Source organism: Syngnathus acus, chromosome 6 (assembly GCF_901709675.1).
Source record: "Syngnathus acus chromosome 6, fSynAcu1.2, whole genome shotgun sequence".
In the NCBI taxonomy this organism is placed as follows: domain Eukaryota; kingdom Metazoa; phylum Chordata; class Actinopteri; order Syngnathiformes; family Syngnathidae; genus Syngnathus; species Syngnathus acus.
This window is the reverse complement of record NC_051092.1, coordinates 9692369-9717010: the sequence shown is the minus strand read 5'-3', so window position 1 is coordinate 9717010 and position 24642 is coordinate 9692369. Positions and strand designations below refer to the sequence as shown.

General features: G+C 43.8%; 1 protein-coding gene across 1 annotated transcript; it reads right to left on the bottom strand.

Moving 5' to 3' along the window:
* Positions 1 to 5579: 5579 nt before the first annotated feature.
* tshz3a (teashirt zinc finger homeobox 3a) lies at positions 5580 to 24396 on the bottom strand. The gene is made up of 2 exons (XM_037254800.1): positions 23999 to 24396; positions 5580 to 9765 (listed from the first exon to the last, which is right to left on the bottom strand). Exons 1-2 carry the CDS (start codon positions 24036 to 24038, stop codon positions 6455 to 6457), a joined length of 3351 nt encoding a protein of 1116 aa, XP_037110695.1. The 5' UTR covers positions 24039 to 24396; the 3' UTR covers positions 5580 to 6454.
* Positions 24397 to 24642: the final 246 nt, after the last annotated feature.

The window sequence follows — 24642 nt, the reverse complement described above, 5'->3', positions numbered from 1 at the left end:
ACACAGGGTGGCTGCGGATATAATTCCTAAATATATTTTGGAATGTTTGGAATGAATCATTTGGCACATTTTCTGTTGGATCGGTATTATAATGCCTCTATGTACAAGTACTTAATGTGTTTCAGACCAGCTCCAGGATTTTTTTTCTTTTCCAGAGCTAAATGAGGGTATGACCGATACACAGGGTGGCTGCGAAATTAATTCCTAAATATATTTTGGAATGTCAAATCAAATGCTAGAGGGGCTTAACTGGGACTAGACATTTTCTATAGCTGCCCATGGCGACATCCCTGTTAAAACCTAAAAAAATAAAACAGATACATTTCCAAATGCCAAAACATGAACAGGATTTTTTTGTTTGTTTCATGGACGAGTGCAAGTAATTTTTGGCATGCTTACCGCTGTTGATTTTAAAATAAACTACACTTCACATTGAGGGCCAATGGTAATGTTGTGATTCTACGAGCTGACTTGGACATGAGATCGATTCCCACTCAGTGCCCCATTCTGTCCATTTCATGACGAGTGGTCCATTGTGTTGCCTCAAGTCAGCTGGAATAGACTCCAGTTCTCTTGCAAACCTGAACAGGGTAGGCTGACACAATATGAATGGGTGGAACTGCAAGGGAGCCCTGGAGCAAAGCGCCCAATTATTCCTTCTTTCTCTTTTAAATGTTTGATGCACTCACAAATGTCATCTGAAGAGAAATGTTTCTCCATGGCAAGATGCGCTTTCCAAGCATTTGAGAAGTGAAATAGATTTTGATCTGGCTTCAAATCATTCACTGGCTTCGCTCTAATGTGACCTGATCAGAGCGCTTTCCAACTTCAGCTCTGTGAAATGACATTTGAGATTAATTTTGGCAGCCTTGTAATCGTGCCTCATTGATGTGATGAAAAAGTAGCTTCAGGCACAAGCCAAGCGTGTTTCCTACACTTGTTCATGGACATGCGATGACCTCCCAATAGTACGTACACCTTCCTCACACCGGACATGCCATGCACATACATACTCTCTTAATCACTGTGGTTTGATGCTGATTTATTGAAGGTTAATTTAATCACTCTTGTAATACCAGACCAGAGGGGGTGAAAAGCCCGAGTAGAGGGGAAAACTGACAACAAATCAAAAAGTGATTTCATGAAGGCGGCACCAGAGATCCATCAGAAAGGCGGCGGAGTGTGGACGTGTTGCCACGCGTGGTGCCAGGCGAGGTGCCAGGCAGTCCAGGATGCATCCTCCATGCCAGCTCCCCGAGGCTGTATGTCCTCGACACAAGGACAGAAAGGTCGTTAGGACCGAGTGCACTAAATCAAACGCCTCCTCCTGCCCACCGTCATGGCCGACAAAGCAGGTTGATGTAGAGTTACTCGCAGCCCCGAAACGGCTCCCGGTCAGACGTATACTGGTTTCCATCTCGTCATCACAGCTTCTTATTGAAAATGATTGCAAGATATATGACCGTGTTATGACACTTCCCCTGTTTTTGAAAGCACCCCAAATGTCAGCGAGGCTTTACACAGTGTGACGGATTCCTTCTAAATGCATCTCAGGGTTTTGCACAAATACATTTTCAGAGCTAAGTAAACAATGCGGGCCATTATGTAGATGTATTGTTTATGCATTTTATGCTCCGTGGCTGGGATGAGCGAGTGAGTGCGAGAGCAGTACATGCAGACAGAAAAACAAAGAGAGACAGACAGCTCCACTTCTCCCAAAGACATCAGCGCCACTAATGGCACAGGCATGTTTTTCCATTCTGTCGGCATTTTATTTATTTTTTTCCTACGCACCAAACTGATAGCAAAAGGTACCACTTTATATGACACAGGGCAGGATCTAATGGATTGATACACAGGTTTTGACATGCTATTTGAGCAAGGAGCTCCCTATAATTGGTCATGTCATTGTGCATTAAACTAACGATATATAGAGAGGTGCCCTGAGAAGAGCGTCTGGAGCAAATCTGTCAGATATCACAGCAAAATGACTTTGACAGCTATCTCGGGCCCACTGGTGAAGGCGCATTTGGAAATCGGCCCAACTCTAATGCCTCACCTCTTTGTAGTCTCTCTTGCTTGCTGATATTTTGCATCTACTTCACTTTTTAGCAAATACCAATATGCATATTCATAATGTTTCTCCTCCCTTCTGATTAAAACAATTGAGGAAGTTTTGAATCTGCATTTCATTTCCGTCTTTTATTTCACCATATTAATGTGAGATCACTCACATCATGCACGTGATACACGCCTATATCACATGACTACAAATAAACATGAACAAATAAAGTTAATGTCAGCTAGTTTATTCTACACCAGTTTGATATCATGGTGACATAGCAGTGATTTCAGTTTCAAACATAAAAAAAAATCCATTATTTACCATAAAAATGTAAAATCATGACCTGTTTGGTTTTGTCAAAATAACCCAATGTGTGTATTATTCACTCTCACAACTGTATATAACATTCCCTCAATTTGTATTGGTGAACTGTAATTAAAAGTAAACCCACGTATTGTTAGGCTTGCTTTCCATTTTCACATAACCACTTCTGAAAAGTTTTTGTTTGAATTGAACACAAAATGTATTAAGCTACTGGAAAATCTGAAAATTACCCTATTCATGTGGTTTGTTATGTACAATGCCAGTCAAATATTCACTGTGTTCCTTCTTGTCTTAATGCCAATTCTACTATAAAAATGAGGGAAGCCCTTTATTGTACGTCAACATTTAAATTTGTTGTATTGGACCTTTATTTTCATAATTGCAGAGGAACCGCTGAGGCTGAACACATTCTGCTCCAAGACAATGGTTAGTTTAATCTGTTCTAATTTGGAAACTATTTTTCCCATCGGAAATTGTAACAAATTATGACCATTATAAAATCTTCATTAAGAGCACTGGCAATTTTTGCTGCTTCGTCGACAAAGAGCACATCGTGTGCACAATATGCTGGGGTCCATCGTGACATGACATAATACATGACAATAGTTCAAACGCTGACTTTTTGTCCTTCCGAGGTCTGTGTTTTCCCAAAATGTTGGTTCATTTCCGCTGTGATCTGAGGGGTGTTAGTTTCTCAAGGAGTCCGCTTAAGGTTTCTTTTAATCAGTGTGGTGACCATATTTCTTGGCTATAATATGATGACAGAACACTGAACTTTATTTTGGCTATCATCGCGTGACTCCTCCTATACATCAGCGAGACAGCGGGGTGAAAGGTCCAAGGTGAAGCTTGCAAAAGCTCTGCCTGGACTCTTTTGAGGCTGTCACAAGCCATCATGTCTCTTTTGCCATCAAGGCTGCTTGACTGAGCAACACTTCTTACTTTTGTCTTACATCACGACATGCAATTTTTTTTGTTCAAGCATTCCGAAGACTTGAATGATATGTTGCAGTTAAATCCCCGACCTATTTGTTCCCCTTAACCTGTTGATATTTTAGGACTTGGATTAATTCACTGCCTTAAAAGAAGACTAGTAGCTTCGATTAATCCTCGTGAAATATAACTTTTCTCTGCGCATCCTTGTGTTTGACGGAGCAGCTCGTATCAAAAGCATACTAAAGAAAGGAGCAATAAATTTCTCTGAGCCCTGCAGACATTCGCTATTGCTTTGGCAGCCATTTTGTTTTTCTAAATACATGGCCTGTCTTCTTCAGCTGTCTGTCTGAGGGTGCTGTCAGCCACTCGGCTGTGATTGGTCTGATGGGCTTGATGCTCATCACTCTGTCAGGCTAGGCTCGCCTTTCATTAGGCCTGGCCCCTCCGTCCGCCACACTCGCACAAATCACATTGACATCCAAACTCCTCACAACCGCGGAGCAATTTAACTGATATTCATTAGAGGGATGACAAGAGCTGATGGGAGATCTGTGGAGCGGGGGGGACTCTCACTTCTCCTCCTATCCTATCCTATCCTATCCTATCCTATCCTAACCGATCCTCTTCCTGTCCGCCTCCTTTCGTCCCTCTCTGCCGCTGACTTTGTTTTAAGAGCATTGGAGCGCATCAGCGTCTGTAACAAGCCAGCCCTCAAGGATAGTCAAGACAAAAGAACAATGGATAATGCATCTAATCTTCTCTGTATTATCACAGAAAGATACAGCAGTGAGGAGGCTGTGTTTTCCCATGCAAAGCAACATACAATGTCAAATTCACAGTTACAAGGCTGTCCTCTTGCAGCCTCTATAATGCTCATCCAAGCAGAAGTCCAGTCATTTAGCCGTCTCCCTCCAGCCCCTCATTAGCCCCCAAAGTGTCAACTATCTCATTAACGCCCACAACCATCCTCACCTCGTGCCCATCACTTACCCCAAAGCCTTCATCAACACATACAAGGCTGCAAAAAAAGGCCATTATGTCATACATAATTGAACGCCGGCGCCGACTCGCTAGTCGCAGATAACACGGACGATATTCAATAAGGCAACTCGGGTTTTTTCATTTGCATTATCAATGGCGACTGGTCTGAGTGCCATCTTTCAATTATCATTCTTTGTTAAGGATTTTATTCTGCTTGTCAGACATGAGTCATCGTCGGGTTCTCCCACAATGTTAGACCAATGTATCCTAAACGTCGGAGGGCCGGGAGCGAGTCTGAGGCAGTAATGAGTTTGTGTGAGAAGACGGGGTCAGGACACAGTGTGTGTGTGTGTTAATTAATCTGTTCCCGGGTGGGAGGAACTGAAGCGAGATGATGAGATTTAAGAGAGTAAATGGGTGTGCTGAACTCGAGCTGTCCTCTGCTGAGTGAGCGAGCGGGGTTAGAGGCTGGGCAAGTGGCCGTTACCATAGGAACCAGATAACTTCCCAGGCTCAAGTCTGTCGTGTCAGTCAGTCACGATAAGAAAAAGAAAGACAGTGTTTCTCCAGCTACCTCAAAGCAAAACATTCGGCAAACTTTGCATATGGCACTGAGCCTGAATTTGGACTATTCTGATGGCGTCAACACCTGCCAGTAATATTGTGAGATCCAAAAGTGTGCTTTGAGGGAATAGCACCTGTCAGTGCATTCTGCACCACTGTCAGCTTGTCTCAATGCGCATATACACCATCCCCTTTATTTTTTCCAAGGGACAGTCTTGGAGTACAGGTGTGTGCCAGATCTGCTGTCTGCGCCGGGGGCTCCTGATGGCATCCAAGCCCCTGTGGTAATCAGCCCACTCCGCCTGCTGCTGTAGCCCGCCTGCCTCCTCCTCCTGCTCCTCCTCCAGTGGCTCGTTTCAGAAACATCTGGTGGTTTACATGCGGCACGCAACACCTGCCAGACGCCTTGCAGGCAGTGGCACCACTCGCACCTCCAGAGCCAGGCCCGACGTGGCAACAAAGGAATCACCGGGAATTTTAAAGATGAACGCACTGGAAAATGTGCAATTAGATGACGAGAGATTGCAATAAATTTGATTTGTATGTAACCCCACCTCTCACCTAAAGTCAGCTCTTATAGGCTCCAGCTCACGCTAATGAGGACAAGCTGTACAGAAAATAGATGGATAGAAGTGGATGGGTCAGCTAAAAATATGACTATGAATGCAAATGGAACAAGTAAAGACAATAAATAAAACAAAACACATTCTACGCAGCATTAATTCAGTTTAATAATAGAAGCACAAGGCATTAACATAGTTGTTTTTTTTTCTTTATCAAATAACATTTATAAAACTAGTGTGCAAAACATTGTCCTTTTATTCTTCTTCAGGGCTCTGCACCAGTGGATAGTCATAGTCCTTTTAAATTAAGAAATATAACAAGTATGCATAATTTAAACAGCAAGTTGTAAGCATATACACTTAATGTACATTTTTACATAAACAGACCTGGATTTTGTCCCTCACTCAATTATAAACTACAGTGACTCTTTTACAATCAGCAAGAAACTCCAACGATAGACATAGAAATACATTTGAAAATAACATTTGGCTGTTTGGCAATATTTTTTTAAAGAGCTTTTCAGGGCATTTGGTTGTTTTAAGCTGTTATAAGAAGACCAATTTGAAGTGTCATTTCGAAACTTAGAGCGAGCGGGACAGAACAAGGACTGTACAAATTTAAAATCTGAACATGCAGTTTACCGGAAAATCAAACCAAAATAAAATCACAGAAATACAAAATAAATATAGCTGATGCATTTCAAGTTATTTGTTGGCATAGTTTTTTGTCTTACACACCAAAAGGTGCACATAAATTGAGACAAATGGCACCATTGCCAACAAATTTGGTTGAATATTTTGGACATTCAAATGTGATCTGAAAACATCTTAGTTTTGCTTTTTTTTTTAAATACAGAGACACACGAAAAATTCTATAGACCGAATAGACATAAATTCTTTGTGCTGACACTTTTTACCGGTAGTAGTTCTTGGCAACGTAGTGCATTCGACCACAATTAGTATTTGTTGTTTTCAACAAATACTATCAAACTTCATCCAGTTTTCGACTGATGAGGGAGCACTAGTGTTTCTCGAGTTCGCACACATACAGCAAGTGGTCCTCTGGAGACTTGCCATGACTCTTGCTGAGGTGAAGTTTGATGGCATGCTTAGTGGCAAATTTACGGACACAGAGCTGGCAGCGGTACACGGAGCCATTACTACCGCAGTCATCTTGTGGCGACGTGTACGACTCCAGGGGTGCTAGCTTCTCAGCGAGCGTGTGGGAGTCCCTGACGGTCTGTTTTGGCGTGAGCTTAGCCAAGTCCCTGATTCTAAAGCCAAGGTGAGCTTCCAGGTGGCCAACATATGCTGTTGGGGTTCGGATCTGTGAGGCACAGTCACTACAGAAGAAAACAGGCTGCCCGGAGTCCAGGTTCTTCAGGAACTTGGTTCTGCCGGTTCTTCTCAGCTGGTACTTGACATTAGCCAACCAGTGGCTAATGGTTGTCATTGAGAGACCTGTGAAACGAGATATGTGCATTCTCTCCTGTGGGCTGAGATCATTGATGATGTATTTCCCCTCAGAGGACTGTCTCAATGTGGAGGCGAACTGCGCCTGCAGAAGGAGGAGATGCTGGGGGTTCCAGCTGGAGTGTCGACCTTTGCGTTTGTGACCGTGCAGGGCTCCATCGTCATCATCGCATGCGGAGACCAGGCTGGCGACTTTATCGGTAACCCGTAACCGAGACGCTGGTTTTGGGGCGGGCTGGGATTGTGTCAGGTTCCTCAGCATGTCTGATATATCAGACAAGGCGTTCTCATGCAAAGGGCTGTTGGATGTGTAGGGAGAAACCACTGTTAGCTGAGCAGGGGTGACAAGAGAAGAGGGAGAGGTGGAGGAGGCAGTGGATGAGGGAGTTAAGGGAGCTGACGCTACAGATACTCCTTTTTCACCTTTCCCTTTTGTGAGGTCCATAGGCTGGTCATCAATGGACTGACAAAAACTATTGTCAACTACAGGTTCAGGCTTCTTAGTCTGTGGGGGAGGGGCAGCCACAGCGGCCCTCTCGGCCATGCTCTGGCTGAACCTGGAGAGCAGGCTCAGGGGATCTTGGTTTGGCAAGGAGGGCTTGGCTGCTTTCCCCAAATGAATGCTCATTACTGACTGAAGAGCACTTAGAGGATTGACAAAGGGCTGCTCTGGAGGAGTATGGCCAGTGATGATGGCGGTGTTGCATGTTAAATCGGAAGCATGCGGGGATTTGACTGCTGTCTCTCTCATAGCGTCTGTTGCCGGGGATGCTCGGTCGCTATGGATTCCCCTGTCACTATTGGCTGGGGTGACTGCCCTCAATTCCCTGGGTGAATCAGCCTCACCACCCTTATGCAATTCACCAGCCTCTCTTTTGCAGGGGGACACATGGTTTTCCCTTTTGGGAGACAACCGCTTTACCCTTTGCTCTACTTTTGCGACTTTCTCAGTCACTTTTTTCACTAAATCTTCCATCGCCTGGAAGTTGTTGCTGGGAAAGGGGGAAGACTGGGTAAGAGGTGGGCTGATTAGAGGCTGGTTGCTGGTGAGGGAGGACAACATGCCATCCCCACCGTTGAACAAGAACTTCATTGGAGAGTTCTTTTCAATGCTCCCCTGTTGTAGCTTGAGGGCAGTGGGGAACTGGTAAGCAGCGTGAATGCTAGGATAGCCCCCCCAGCTTGGATTGCCACTCTGGGCCTTGTTGATAGCTGATGTCACAGTGTTTTCCAGTGATTTCAGAATATCCAAGCCTCCTTTAGGACCCTCCTTCAGGTCCTCTTCAGTAAGGTAGTTATACTTTGAGATATCATATTTTTCCTCCTTTTCCGGATCTTCTTCCTTCCTGACTGAAATTACAATTTGTTTTTCATTGCCAAGGTCCTCTTGCTTTGTACACTCCTCCTCAAATTCCTCCCTTTTGATCTCTTTTAGAGGAGGAGAGCTGGCAGGGGGAGTTGAAGTGGTTTGAAGAGGCGGAGGAGAGAAGGTGGAGGGTGCCAGTGGGACGGACTGAACTCTTGGCTCAGTGGGTGTGGTCATTCTACCAGGGTTAGGGGAGGTGGCCTCAGGAAGCATTTTGGCTTTCTTTCCTACAGAGTTCGTCACCCTCAGAAAGTGCCCAGTCACCATCATGTGGGTCCTCAGCTCTTGCAATGTATTGTGTGAGCTCCCACACTCCATACATTTGAGGATCTGGAATTTGTTGGATTCAAACTGGCAGGCATAGCTACCACCATTCTGGTGAGCATATCGGTTACTAGAAGCGGTGTAGGGGCTGGAGGAACGTTTTTGGGAGGATTCACTCGGGTCTGAATGCGAGTGCTTAGCTTTTGGGGTTCCTTCTCTAGAACGTGGTGAGGCAGTGAGCTCCAGCCCCAGGAGTCCCCTTTTTTTCGAAGACAACATTTTAGTGGCCACCGGAGCCATGGGCTCCTTCAGAGGCACTTTCTGGTAGTGTTTGGTCTTGATCATGTGGACACTAAGGTCCTGCAGGGATTCAAAGGAGTGGCCACAGTACATGCACTTCAAAACCTTCTGAGCATCCTCTTTGCCCTCCATTTCCAAAAGAGAGCGTTTGCGGGGCTTGGACCAACGCTTTGCACCGCTTCCTGATTTATCCTGGTTGTCATCCCGGTAGTGGCCGGTGTCGTTCATATGAACTGTAAGCTCGACCAACGTGTCGTATGCTGCGCTGCAGCCCTTGCAGCGGAACTTGCTGGCACCGGTAAAAATGGAACCAAATAACTTGGGATTTTGCCTGTGGAGCTGGACTGTGCTAAAGAGGCTCGGCTCAGACTGGGCAGTATGATGACTCTGGGGAGGATTTTGTTGAAGTGTCTTTGCCACCGCTGACTGATGCCAGTCATAGCTGCTGCTGCTACAGCTACTACTGCTACTGGTGCTGTTGCTGCGAGTTGGCTTCTCTGTCGAAGCAGATGGTGGCACCTGTATGGGTTTTGTATTAAAGTTCAGCGGTGCCCACAGAGGACTTGTTAGAAAGCTGGAGTAGATAGCCTTCATATGTTCCAACGTGTCCATACCAATGGGTGGTGTCTTTGTGCCACCGTTTAGAGGCGCTGTGCCCAAGTTTCCTTCAGTTTTTCTGGAGGGACTGTCAAAGTCTGAGAGACAATCACTGATCTCGCTCACATGTGACTCGCTGTCCATCTCTTGCCCTGACAGCTCCGCAGCCCCTACCGATTCCTGGTCACATACTTGGTCCTTGGCAGGCCCGGCGCTTTTCTCCACAACCTCATCCTTCATGGGAAGGTCATCCTGAGGGGGAGAGGGCAGGTCGCCTGCTTCCGCCTCCTCATCCTCTACGGGGTGCTTTGTCAGCTCCTCCGGAGAATAGGCTGGAGGGCAATTGGAGACAAAGAGAGAAAGAACAAGATGAGTAAAATTGCAAGGAGTCAACACGCTGTGTTAGAATAACTGAAAAAAGTTTCTCTGCAATGTGTGCCCGAGGACTCCCCGGGATAAATGAGCCATCTGTGTGGGAGCCTTTAAAGCTGAGCTGAGAAATTACAGTCATCCCATTTCACCTCATCAACCGTTGAGGTGTTATTTTCCTCTAGGCGAGCCTGTATTTATATACTACCCCAGCCACATGGAACTTATGCCTCCCCTCTTTTCACTCCCAGTAATGGAGGAAAACAAAAAAAGAAATATCTTGGCAAAAACATAATGCACCATTTTATTTATCTCAGGGCGCAACAGCTTGAAATGAAAACTAAATCTGAAATTAATGAAGCCCAATCTTACTGTGGCATTCTCCTCTGGGGTAATAAATGAGTTGGATCAACCTCCATCTGTCAGTTAATATGTCTGACGCCTCTTCATCTGCCCTTTTCTCTGATCACACACCCTTACAGACGCTCGTAATAGCAAACGATGAAGAGTTCCAAAAGAGGAATGTTTGAATTTTGTTGACGCAAGTTCGACATGTCAGCTAAGCATCCTACAGTGAGCGGAAGCGGAGTTCATTAGCTCTGTAATGTGTGCAGTTGGTTTCATGCTACAAATCTTTACAGGTTTTAACTGCCATGCTATTGCAATCCCATATCTTGCATGTCATAAATTAGAGCAAGACATCTTGAAGAGATTAAAACAGAAGATGGACGTAAGACAGTCAAAATGAAGTGCGGCATTCAAGAGACCTGTCTGAGTGTATTCCATACTGTGATACTGATCTCCACAAAACGCAAGCGCATTCACAACTAACTCAACAACGTGCCTGTGCATTTTTCCTGCACCTAATTAAACTGCTAAGCCTAAAGATTGAAAATCTTTGAAAAAAAATAGGAATGCCGAACAAGCCAAGAAAAGAAAACTGATACAGATCACAAAGAAGCGGTGACTGCTGGTTGTGATCACTGTGTTCACTCAAGTTAAAATTTTGCATTTGAAAACACAGCACCGTGTCTAAACTCTGCCCCCACCCCCCCACACACACACACATACATGCACGTCCGCCCTAAACAAAAATGTCATAGCAGAAATAACTCTCATTTCCAGCGCTAACAGCCAATCTCCAGACATCCATGCGGCTGGCGCTGGTCTGATTTAGGCCCTGGGGGCTGAGTCAGGAGGCAGCTACACAGTGCTGGCCCGCCTAATGGAGACCTGGCAGGTGCGGCCCACTCTCTGTCCTCCCAGAGATTTGGTTTGTCACTGGGTATCCATTACCTGCCATTCTAAGCTGATAGGCCCCGACAGCCCTGATCAAAAGATGTCGTCGGGCCCCAATCCGTTTGGCAGTCGGTGGCATGTCGTTTGTAGAAAGGGCCAAGCAGGGTGTAAATAAAATGACATGATCACTTCCCTGGCCCCTCATGTTCTGGACACAATTATGATAATGTGGAAGTGGAAGGGAGGGAGGGGCCTGGGAGGATGGAGAAAGGGGCAACGAGTTAAATTGCTCATGCTCGGGCAAACACGCAAGAGAACATTGCTACCAGGCAAGTGACTGCCCACACCCTCTTTCCTTTTACTTTAGGTTCTCATCCGCTTCTCCTCTCGAAGGAATTGCTGTCAGATTCTCATTTGAAAGAGGAAATCCAGTCAGGACGAGGTAGTCACTGTAATGTGTTTGTATCCCTGCTAACTAGTCACAGATGTCAGCTTGTATCAGAAGAGACTGCTATGCCACTTGACCAAGTTGTCAGGTCACTTGTCTCTTCCTCAATAAAAAAATACGCAACATATATCTCTGCACATTGTCTGACAGGTTCATGCATCTAATGCTATAACCTATTTATTGTTATGGTGCCATATTCACAGGCGTGCCCAAGACTCTCTATATGCCCAAAGTTTGTGGAATATATTCAATACTTTAAAAGGACTGCAGCCCTATTAATGTTCATTTGTCATTAGGTCTAAATTGCAGAGTGGGGGAGTGAGGTCCAAAAGGACGAGCTATAAAAACCTACAGAGTGTAGCTGTGCTCCCAGGCAATTTAAAATGCAAAACAAAAACCATTATGTCTGAGCGCTATCTGTTAATTTAATCCCCAATGACTGATAATCCATCACGTAGGGCGACAACCACATCCAATTATTCTCCCTGGCTTGACTGACAACAGAGGTGATTTATCAAGCTAATAAAAGGTGATGGGAGTATAGAGGCCCCCTTAGTATAAAAAAACAAGAAAGATTATTAAACTTTCTCCATGATCTGTAAGCATATGGCCGTGCGTGTTCCTAATATTGTGTAGCACGGGGGGCCCCAACCACCGAGCAGGGTACTCATACTGATCTGTGGGACATTAGTTATTGGGCCTTAGTTGGCCATCAGAGTCAGATTTTTTTTAAATCAGATGCATCAAACTGTTTGTCGCAGCCACGTGATATGAGAGTAAAAAAGGTAATGCCACGAGCTAGTAAAGATAATTAAAACCAAAATATCTTGAAAGACCTTCTTGAGAAAGTAAATGAGACAAAAGAAGAGACTATGATTTCAAGAAAACTAAAGATGCAAACTCAAACTCAGCAGTTAGAGCTACTTAACCTACTATGAGGTGATTCTCACGTACCAAGACCACTTTAAGTAAAAGGCGGTGACAGGCTTTCAAATGAAGCCTCCAAAACTGGGAGAAAAAAACCCACTGAATACCTTACTTGCATTTCCAACAACCAATGTTTGTTACTTGGAATTTTCTGCAAAGATGCAAACAAAAACAACATTCAACGAGACATACAGTAATTAAGATAACATTGTGTTATTGTTTCTGATTCCTTAAAAAAAATTAGATCCATAAACTAATTAAAACAACTACGCAAGCACAATGATTTTATGTATTTTGAAAAATCCGTGTCCATTTCTGTCGGTCCAACAAAATATTGCCTTGCATGTCCCCAAAATATCTGATGAACACTCGTGCAGCAGATAGTAGCAATTCCGATTGTCTTCGCTCAATGAATTAGGTGTAACTTTAAAAAATAAACATAAAAAAACCTTTCCCCAAATACCTTCGTGTTTTGGATATAAAGCTTTTTATGTTCAAGAAATATGTTTTTCATTGGAAGGGGTGAAGGGTGCATAGGGTACAAAATATTAGAAATAGAAACACCTCGGTATCTGCACATTTCACCGCAGCAAACTATAATCACAATAATGAATTATTGTTAAAATAATGTCTGCATGACTCTTAATATACAAAGGCAGAATTTTTAATATGCTCCTGCTAAGGTATGGAGCCCTATCTCGTTGTTGCTTTGTGGCATCTCAACGTGAGTTGCGCACAGATTCCCCTTCTGATACACGGCCTCAAATCCACATCGTGTTTGTCAAAATACGTTAGTCAGTCCTTTAGGACAGCACCCTTCCTGCCCAAACACAATTGTACACGCACATGAATGCAAGCAATGAGGAAAGACAGTTTCATTTTGGCATGCAGGAAGCATTCCTGCGGAGTATCTTTTACGTAAACATGAGGGCCGCTGACCAGGAGGGAGAGATGATCTGATAGAACACTGCAGTGTTGCTCTGACTATCAGGAACAACAGACATTGCGGGGATGGTGTGAATCAGCGGGGAGGTGCTGATGCGCTCAACGTCTGATTCGATCCCATGGGTCAGGGTGTTCATAAGGTATTGCTGATAAGGCAGCAATTAACACATTTTTTGTATATTGAGTATCCTAATGAAGAATGCGAAATAGGCACAATACATACTTGAGAGTAATGAGTGATAAGACGAACCCCCCAAATAAGGAGTTTCTTCCCTTAGAACTCATTACACTCGTGTTGTTAAAATCGCAGTGCTTCTTTAACATCAGTCCCAAGATGATCTGCATGCTTTTTACTGGCGGGGCCTTCACAGCTGGGAAAACCATCTGGGAGCCAGATCCCACCCAAGAGCAACGTAGTAAACAGGATACATCATTAAAAACCCTTCCTAGGTCTGGCTTAAACAGCAATGTCTTAAAATGTAAAAGGTAAAAACAAGCCTCAATGTAAAATACCAATATTTAATCATCACCTCTTGTTCAGAAACATTTGCAACATGTACATTTGCTGATGTAATCTATTCCTTAATTAATTCCTTCAGATCATTTGAAATACTACAATTAACAAATGTTTAGTCTTCTATCTGAGTTTAATCACAGCAATCACCCAGTGAACTGCACAATGCAGAAATAGCAGCTGGCAGTGGGGAGAGGAAGTCATCTACATGGGTGGTCCCTACATACAGTAAAAATGCGAGCGAGTTTAAGGAACTGAAAACCACAGGGGGATAAAATATAATTAGCAACTACAGTATTCTAATAGTTTTAGGAACATTTCATCTAAGGCACGATTTTTCTGCAGTGATACATGCGGCATAAATAAATTTGGAACTTCAAGTTCATGTGGAGAGGAAGTTCCAGAGAGTTGCCAAGATGATGTTTGATGATTTGAAGCCAGGGTTCTGACCGCAGAAAGTTCAACTCTGTCTCAACATGAAAAACATTTCTTAACATAAGTGCAATATTCAAGTTAAACCTTAAAGTTCAAGGTTGGTTGAAGGCTTAAACCAACAACATCGGGTGGCTCATAACCACAGGAAATAGCTCCTAAATGCAACAGCACAGGAAGTCACCTTGGTTATAATCAAACGGCACAATTCCCTGATGCTTACAACTTTTTAAAATGGTTCGAGTAATTACGGCTCCATCAAAATAGCAGCAGTTCAATATTATATAGACTGACGAGAGAAAAATATTCAAATATAATTCTTTTACATATATATATATAAATATATCTGGCTAATTTTTCCAAGTGATTTATGTTCAAGTAAACACATTCAAACTTGGTCAATAAAAACCTTCAGCTTTACTGAGGTCATGCATTTTTATGCTCCACATTGGGTTTGACTTTCTAGTCATTCACTCTTGTGCTGTGACAAAATGCTAACACAAACAATAATGTTTACAGTGATCATGCAGCCTTTGTCATTTGTTATTCGTGTGCATGTGTGTTCTCTACCCCCTGATGGCATTGTGAATACATTGTGTCCGCTGATTGTAGTGCAGGATGTGTGATACGGGAGATGGGAAAAACAGAGAGATTATTCTGGCCTCAGGCAAAGCTTAGGGCTGAAACCTTGTCAATGTACCTCACATGGGGGGGCTATATACAGTGTATGTGTGTCTGTGTGACTGAGAGCGAGAGTGTGAGAGAGAGTAAGAGAATCCACCACACCAGAAACTGTCTTGTGTAGGTTTGTTACGCTACGTTCAACAGAGAAGCAAAAATTAACTGTGGCGTGACGTGCCTTGTGCGAGTTTGATCGTGGGCGCTCACTTGCTTGTACGAGTGTCATTCTGACCACAGTGACCGGAGAAAAGGTGGAGGATTACTCGTTTAAAGATTGGGAAAAGAACCACTTCCTTGATTTAAGCAACAATGGACGGCATCGAAAGCGCAGCTGCTTTATACTTGGTATCACTCATATCCTGCCAATGACAGGAACATCGAGAAGCACACAGCTGTTGGTGAATTTTAGCTTTGGTAAATGACAGCGGTTTTAAACACTACTAGGCAATTGAGCTTGGCATTTTCTAAGCTCGTTCAGTACACTGGTTATCACTCTGCGCGAACAATGTGGAAGGCCCAGGTATGATTCCAGAGCTGGGAGGAAAGCAGCACAAAAGCAGTTATTTTTTTAAACGGCAATTGACGGACGAAGGGAAGGAGTGACAGAAGAAGCACCTTTAAAAAAAACAAGGCTAGCTGGTGTGATGATTATATTAAGAATCAGGAAAGAACGGCGATATGGCAGAGAGGTGCCCAGGTCAGGGAAGAAGGATGTAGGGCGGACCGGCAAAATTTGGTAAAGTGCCCATCTCTGGAGAGCTCGACAAGCAGAAGCTACACGTACATAGCTGAACCAATGACAGTATGGAGAAACTTGCCACTCAGCATCAGTAAAGGCATAGAGGAGTGACAATTTGACTGGCTAAAAGAAGAATCAGTAATTTAAAGGTGGATGCTTGCACGCTTCAGAAAATAATATTTCCATGGCAACACATCGAAGCTGAAATCTGATTGGACAGAAAAAAACCCGACTGAAAGCCGCCTGTCTAATGAAGACAAAAGACTGAAATAAAATCTTACCATTTCAAATACTAAGTTCAAATATTCTTTTTGCTTCTAATAATGTTGGTGCCTACAGAGAAGACTTTGAAGAAAACCTAACGGCGCGCCACTCATTAATATACTACACCTATCCAAGGTAATTATGTAACAAATTAAAAATTAAAACGTCACGAAACGTATCTATCGACATGAAGAGACCATTTTCACATCCACATCACACCCATATCGATGTGATTTTTCACACTGTGCCACATACCTGATACCTTTTTCAATGCTTCTACCTCAATACCATTTGTTTGTTTGCTTCATTCTAATTGTTTAGGCCTTATGTAAAAAGGAACATACTGTGACTTTAAGATGTGTTAATGGAGCCGGACAGTCTGTAACAAGACGGGAGAGGAAAAAAACCCTGAAACTAAACAAAGAATATTTTCAGCACGCAGTTCCAATGAGGTATAGCAGGACTGATTTGTGTCTTGTACTTTGAATAACTTGTCAATGGAATGTTTTCATAACCGTCTTACTGAGCAGGTTTTCAAACTGTCTACCCTCATGAACGTTTCTGTAAGACAGCCTCAGCTATATCATGTCAGTGTGAAAGTACCGTGGTTTGTATGACTTCATGTGTAAATAGGCCTCGGCGATTATATAATCGTTGATCGCGATAAATTTCAGGTTCACCACAGTGATCAGGTCTGAAGCTGAACACGGAACTGGTGTCAGCCATGACTCTGGTATAAAGTACCACCCAAGTGATTATAAGGAAACCATGAAAATACCGCAGCCTCCAGCACACACTTTAGCATGCTTGAGATAATATTTACATTATTTATATTTTTTTTCCATTTTCCCCAAAGGGATAATTTGTGTATTATGGGTCCTGCATACCTGCAAAAGCATGATAGATTATAGAATACAAACTAGTTACCATGTTATTTAGCATTTTTCTACCTTTGTTTTACCGGTGAGTATTTTATATATATTTATATTTTCATTTTATTTTATTTATTTTGCTTTATTTTCTTTGTATGTTGATAAAATGTTGAAGTACTTCCTAGTTTATTCAGTTTTCAGTGCAGATACTTTAAAAGGGGCAATTTGGAAACAAATGAAAATAAATGTTTGCCATATCGCCCAGCCCTGTGTCTAAGTGTTGGCCTTTCACTGGCATTGATGTGGATACATGCAAGTCATATGTCTTTAGGGTATTTGATGGAGGAGTGAATTTTCTCTCCCTCTAGGTGCAATCTTACAGCAACTCAACCTGCAAATCATTGTACTCCAAGGTGAGTGTACCCGATCTATGACTAATAGGCGAGTAATAGGTTCTCAAATGTTAAAAATGTCACAGATGCAAAAATCAGTACTACTAACAATAGTGACTGGAGTAACTTAGATTTTGTTTTAGCATGGACTAAATCGTGGGGCTATAAATGAATCTCAGGGTAAGAACAGAGTCTAGAGGGGTGGGGAATTTAAGACAGGGACAACATAACCCCTTTCCCATCACGCAGCTGCTGCCATTATTGCCTAGCAACAAGGAGGTGATGGACACAGCTTGAAGATGGATGGCCACCATAAATCTCCAGGCATAGAAGGTGAAAGACAAACACAAAAAAGCAGGTTTTTGTGCCAAACATGGATTTTTACATCGACAAAACATTCTTAGCAGTCAACCTATAGGTTAGTAGTTTGTGCCTGTGTGGTAATGGAACACCGTTTAAAGAGCATCACTTATAGGACTTCAATCTTTGTACTCTCTAGGTACTCGAAGGACTTTTTTCACGGTCGCTTAATTGATTATTGATTAATGAATGTGGCATATGTTGCCATGCAAGGAAAGTTAACAGCTCATTCACACGCTGATGATGGAGGAGCATTTTAATCAAGTGCGGATTTGGTATCTTGCTAAATCCCAACAGAGCCACAGTAAAGTGGTCGCTCTAACCACAACCTTTGACTTTAGACATGACCATTCTGTCTCCCAAATTTCCCTGCAAGTCACGCTAGTTGGCCAAATGGTTAGTTCACGGACTTTGGGGCAATACGGAAGATGGACCTGGGTTCGGGCTCTGTGGAGTTAACCCTAACGCTATTACCTGAATGTCATTCACTGGAATTGTTTCATATCTACTCAACGCTTGACAGATAATTGTTGAACTGTATTTTTGTCTTTTGTCAAAAAGGTCAAGGTCTTGGTCTGTGTAAAAGTTTAGTGTAGTGCTACAACAGTGTATGCAGAAAACATCAATTAAAACACATAGACTCTTTGACGTGATAAACAAAAGGGCGACCAGATATCACTGGTCACAACCTCTCGCTCGGTTCCTTACAATCCCTTCAGGTTCTGATTTCTGTTTTCTGAGATTACACCTTTCATATAGCAACTCTCCAATGCTGGAAGTGTAGTTTCGGTATAAACATCCCTGGGCTATCTGATTATGGTCTACTGCTGCGGCACTGGTGTCTAGTAACACTCAGAGAGAGAGAGCTCAGCCATCCATCACACAGTGAGTGTCTGTCTAAGGCTTTCCACCCTGCTTCTTCTCGCCCTGGCTCTCCAGTTACAGCCATACACGACCGGCCTAAATAATATTCTTGGTGATAAATGGCACTATAAGCCTGGTATCCATCATTAATCTGATTTTTAAAGAAGGATCCATCTTTCAGAGAGCCTGTTAGGGCCACGGGAGAGCAGAGCAGCCCGGGTTCATTTAAAGGCCAGGCTGCTGAGTGAGTGATACCTGTCAGCCCTGCTCATCAGGGAACAGCAAGCGCACACACACACACACATACCACACATTAAACACTGGCGCCATATGGTCACACACACACGCACAAAGACACTGGCGCACACACATGCAGACACAAAGCCTCTCTCAAAGAGTTCAGTTTGGATATAGTATGTGTGCACAAAAACAAACCAAACACTTATTGGGAGTGTATGCAAAAAAAAATGTTTGTCCTCTACATAAAGATGTCTTCAGTCATTGAGGAACATTCTGTCACTCGTCAAAACATAAACTTAGGGTAACTCAATCGTCTCTTCCTCCTTAGAGCAACTTCTTGAAGCTTTCAGGAAAGGTTCCCAGGAAGATCAGTCAAACGTTAGCAGAGAAAGTATCCGTTTCTTGCACTAAGACTGAACAACATCGTTTTGGAACTAAAATCGCAATTTTGAGATTGTCAAAGCTGCCTTTTTTTTCCTTTTTTTTTTTTTTAAGACGGCGGTTTTATTAGCAAACACCTACCGGAACGGCTGGCGAAGAGATCGATGTAAAAAATATTAATATCAGAAATGTTATTTCCTTATATTTGCACTATTTCCCAGTACTGAATTTTGAGCTGTCCACAATAATAGGTCTAAAAAATATTTACATTCAATTTAACATTTTCTAAGGGACACATTTCATTTTCTATCATGTTTCTAATTAATATAGGTCTAAAAAATATTTACATTAAATTTAACATTTTCTAAGGGACAAATGTCATTTTCTGTCATGTTTCTAATTGATATTACTGCACATTGTAAATAGTGCACTAAAACTTGATCTCAAGGAAATCACAAATTGAATGAAATTCACAATATTTGTTAGATATATTTTTTTCTTAAAAACTTTCAGCTCTACCTTGCACGTCATTTCTCTCCTGACTGTTCATCTCTTTCCCTATTCCTGTTCTTTTTCGGTCTCTTTCAGCCTCCCACACCGCACGCATCCACCTCCCACCCTCCCTCCCATGTGTGTCTGCTAAAGCCAGTTTGATAAATGACACACGTCACTATGTCAGAAGCGAAGGGTGGGTCAGTGATAAATGACTCTGTTGAAAAGGAAATCGGCTCTCTGGCATGGCCGGGCTATTCTCCTGCTGGATTGGGTTTCAGGCCCCCCAAAGAACAGCGCGGCTCAGTTTCCCCAAAAGGAGCACACATCCCGCCAGGCTCTCTGCCTCTGTGAGGACTGAGAGTGGATGGGCTGGTGGAGCTCGCTCAGAGTGCTACAGTGCGTCCCAATTGTCGCTACAGTGCAGCTGCATCTATCACAAGAGCGGTGGGACTATTTTTACAAAGCCTGCTACTCAGTGCCCAGACAGCAGTCCCTGCTGAAAACCTCGTCTGAAAGCACTGAAAGCTGGACCAGCGGTTGGCTAACAGTTTTCTATTTGTGACCCGCCGCTTCTTTCTTATCCCAGAGCCCGACCCAATGGCTTGACATCTGTCAAGTGTGTGTTAAAAAGCAGAGGAGGGCCACTTTACAACCCCACTTTTCTTCTCTTTCTCATCAAGCCCTACACCAACAGCTCCTCCTTGTCCTCCCCCACTTTGCCTTTTCTCATCTTTTGCATTCAGTTCCTGGCAGGGTGGCTGTGTTATCATTACCCAGGCAGGATTTATGGATTCAAGGCCCATGGCAAAAACAAAAAAGGCATCTGTCAATACCAGTGGGAAACACTCCGTCAGCCTTCCTCCTTCCACTGCTGCTCACAGTCTCATTAGGTATGCACTTATCAGACACATAGATCACAGACGTGACTCCACTTCAACGGAATCCAGCCAAAAGACTTTCATTAGCAAGGAGGCCTGCGAGGCCCAAACATTTACTTACACCTGTGAATAAAAGGTGGTGCGTCGTCGCTCGGCTGACCCCCGCTGCTCCTGTTAAGGCCACGCTTCTCACAGATAAAACAGCAGGTGGCCAAAGAGAAATGCAAACACTTAACTCATTTTGCTTTTACAACGTGGACACAACATGTGTGCGCAATGTGTGCTCGGAGTATTTGTGTTGCTAACTTGGCATATGGAAAGAAGACACAAGGCGATCCAAGCAAGTGGGCTGCGGTTACCAATACCTCACTGCCCGTCCATCCCTACCACACACAACATGAGCCCAGCCAAGAAATCAGAAAGTAGATGCCCACTGATTTGCACATACGCACAAGCTCATGAGTGATGGCTGCCAGTGTGGCACTTATGAATCTGAGCCTGCAGAAACACGAGACTGTTACCGTAGAGACGTTCCAAACTGGAGTATGTCCCCTGCCCCTGTTTCTGTCTCAAAAACAGTCTCATGCGTTAATAGAAAATCCAGGGTCGTTTTCAGTAACGGTGGCTTCCTAGTGCAATATAGTTGGGATAACGCAGACTGAGCGCTATTCTGCAGAAATACTGCACGTTAACCATCTCATTGGAGTAACTGTTTTAAATGTTGTAAAGCCATTGTTGACTGTTGATAAATTGGCAAATTATTTCAGCTTTCTCGAGCCACAGACGTCATCGGCAACAAACAATACGGGGTCTTACTTCCACATACACTTTTGCTCAGTTAGGTTACAAAGCTGCCTGCCCCCGGTTGTTAAGAGCACTCAGACCTGATGCAGGTACGCGGCCCATTTGTCACCTGCAGCGCAAAATTGAGTTACAGCACAACCAAAGGCGAGCAGCTCTGCGTAATATCAAGTTGATTACATCAAAGTGGTGGCAAACCTCATTCGGCCGGGCACCCCGAGCTTGTCATCTCCAATCACAAGGCCTGTCAGGACTCCATCAGCCTCACGGCTAATTGGACCGATGCTAATGAAGCAGGCAAAACAAGTTTTCTACTGTGGAGACACTCACAGAGAGATGGCAAGGGGGGGGGGGGGGGGTGCTTGTGTGTGTGCTTGAGAGACAATGAGGGAGCAAAGAGGGTGTACGCCTGTGTGTGTGTGTGTGTGTGTGTGTACGGGGGAGGTAGATTTTTCATGCAAGTCTCAAGGTTGCAGTGGGCCGACTCTCCCCCTAAGTCCCTAATCAAGGCCCATCATCTGTCATCCTTTTCTTTGCTCTCTCTATCACCACGCTCTGTGCTGCAATCAATTCATCATCACCCTTTGTGTGCCACTGAACAGTTGACAACTTTATAACTTGCAGCTGCACAGGCTGACTGACAGGGGTGCAAGGGGAGTGTGAAAAAAAATGAAGAAAATGGATGGATGAATGAATGCACAAAGAAGCATGGTTTCAGCCAGAAAAAAAAAAGTTGTTTTCTACAAACACCAAACGATCTGTATTACAGCCCTTTTATTCCCTTTCATCGACAGACAAACAGCCGTGTAGCGGGCAGCAGGAGAGCGAGAGAGGAGGAGGAACAAAACATCCTTCTCACTGATCTGAAATCAGAAAGCTTTCAGTCATTCTTTATGTGCTCCCCGCGGCCACTCCGAGCCAGTGAGCATGTACATTAGGCTGGGGCATTTTGATGAAATAAAAGCCCGGGCCAGCTTATGGCTAAACAGAATGGGAGCACTCACTCAGCCTGTCTCTGATTGACCATTAAAACCATTGATGAATGGGCCTGTCAGGGTGGAGACAATTAAATCAAACATGAAACAAAGCCGTTGTGGCGGCCCGGTCTGACAGAGCAAACCCATTCCTCCCCTCCATTACATAGCACACAGCTCCTTTTACAACCCCTTACCCGCTCCTCCCACCTCCCCTGGCCACTGTGTGAGTGTGTGTTCAAAGTGAACATGTGTGCACGGGGGTGTGGTGTTTTCACTGTGTGTGTGTGTGTGTGTGTGTGCGTGCATGTGTGTGTTTGTTTGTTTGTTAGTGTGTGTGTGTGTGTGTGTGTGGTGTTCCAAGCCAGGTTCAAGCACGCTTGGGTACTTTTATAAAACACGTGTTTTGTATACATGCTAATACCTTTTAGAAACACTTCACACTTCAGGCTTAAGATTTTTCAAAGCACTGCTTTTTGACAGGTTTAATGTCTCCCTCGTCAGGATGGCCAAATTAATTTGTGGAATTGATGATTACAAAATCAGTCTAGTGTGGAATTGATTGTTGATTAAACATGTGGTGATTGAACAGGTCGACCCTACTTGGCTGAAACCAGAAGAGGTGCCATTAATTCAGTCTCAACTAGTGAAAGAACAACATGAGCTCTATGGGAAGATGTGCTACGCTCATGTAGAGCAACCCTATAGCACAACTTTAATGGCTAGCATTATTATGCTCAGTACCCAGATGTTGGCCAACCATACCCAATATGAAAATAATGGCCATTCATCCACTTTTGTACCGCTTATCGTCATTAGGGTCGTAAGAGAGCAGGCGCTTATACCTGCTGACTTTGGGTAAGAGGCGGGACAAACAACTTAACACCTAAGGACGTATGCATTTTTCTGGAATGTGGGAGACAGAAAAAGTCCACAGAGAACATGCAAATTCAAACTCCCAACTTCAGAACTGTGAGGTGGAATTGCTACTCATTATCAGACTGTCCTGCTCAAAAATAATGTAAATCCTTGAAAACCATGAAAAACACACAATTAAAATAAGGGGTTTCCAACACATTCCTTATCAAGGAGTTAAAATAAAATTCAAATAAATTAATATTGTGAATCTTCTGATTAAATAAAATAACTGTCAGGGGCTATAGCGCCACCTGTTGTTGCAACATACAGCTGACAAGCCTTGTATATCCGTTACTATTGTCTAAGTACATTTTGGGTTAGTGAGTAAAAAATGCGAAAATCAAGAAGTTTATGAGTCACTTGAACCATCAGTGAGCGTCCTAGAGGGGAAGCGAAAAAAGTACACGGATCCTTTGAAAGTGGTTTAAACGTGACGTCAGGGGCCTGCAGCACATGGTGCGAAGTGATTTTCTGATGCAAATCGGGAGGGATCACATCAAAGCCGCGTGACAGCCAATCAATCAACCGTCAAATCGGACATGGCAACTGTCGATTACGGCTCCTTCCAGCCCACGAAACTCCCATTGTCTGCTCCAAAATTGTTTATCTTGTCAAGAGCGAGAGAAAGGATGGCGTGGAACCGACTTTGTTTTTCAGCTTGTGTAAAGAAGTTATGGCAGCAGGAAAAAGCGGCGAGCAACGTCCAACCTATCATTTATGAATTTAAAGACGCTGGAATAAGTCATTTTTAGCTGACTATTATGTGAAATGAACACAACGTGAGGCGCATAAAAGCTATTTTGACACACGCGTCATCATAGGATATACGTACCTGGCGCGCGCTTGGGCGCCTCTTGTTTCCTCCGTGGCATTTGCGTGTATTTGTGGGGATTTCCGCCAAACTCCTCCTTTTTCTCCGCACGCGACAAAGCCAATCGCCGTATTCGGGAAGATCCACCTTCCGCTCAAAGAGCAAGCTTCACGCCTCGGCACAACATCGAGGCGTCCGCCGGAGAGGAAAAAGTCATCATGGTTTTTGGTTGGAGGTGGCGCGCTCACGTCAGTAACGTTATATCGGCGTGCGGTTGCGCTCGCGGATGTCACGCAAGCATAGACGCGCAAGCACGCACAGACAAACGCCTGCCCTCGGACACACACTAGGCAGCTTGCGTCCAAGCAGCTCGGTTGCCTGCTCTGGCAACATGCAAACTTGGGGGAAGAAGAGAGATGATCGCGTCACTCAAAGTGGAGAACGGGCAAACCCACCGCCCCGTTAACTCTTTACTTGTCAGGCTGAGCTGCGAGAGGACGCCTCCCTTCTCTCCCCACTCATTTCCACAAGTATCCTCCTACCTCCGCTGGATGCGTCGTCACATCACCCCCCCCCCCCCTTTTTTTCCCCCTCAAATTTTAAAATATTTAAAATAATATCCATACAATAGTAATAATCTGGATGACAATATAATACAATACAAA

What these genes read in the sequence shown, in the direction of transcription:
- tshz3a (XM_037254800.1), bottom strand. Translation starts at nt 24,038, where the DNA reads ATGCCACGGAGGAAACAAGAGGCGCCCAAGCGCGCGCCAG. An exon ending in GGCGCCCAAGCGCGCGCCAG is followed by an intron (nt 9,766 to 23,998) that starts GTACGTATATCC and finishes ATTGCCCTCCAG; the next exon opens with CCTATTCTCCGGAGGAGCTG.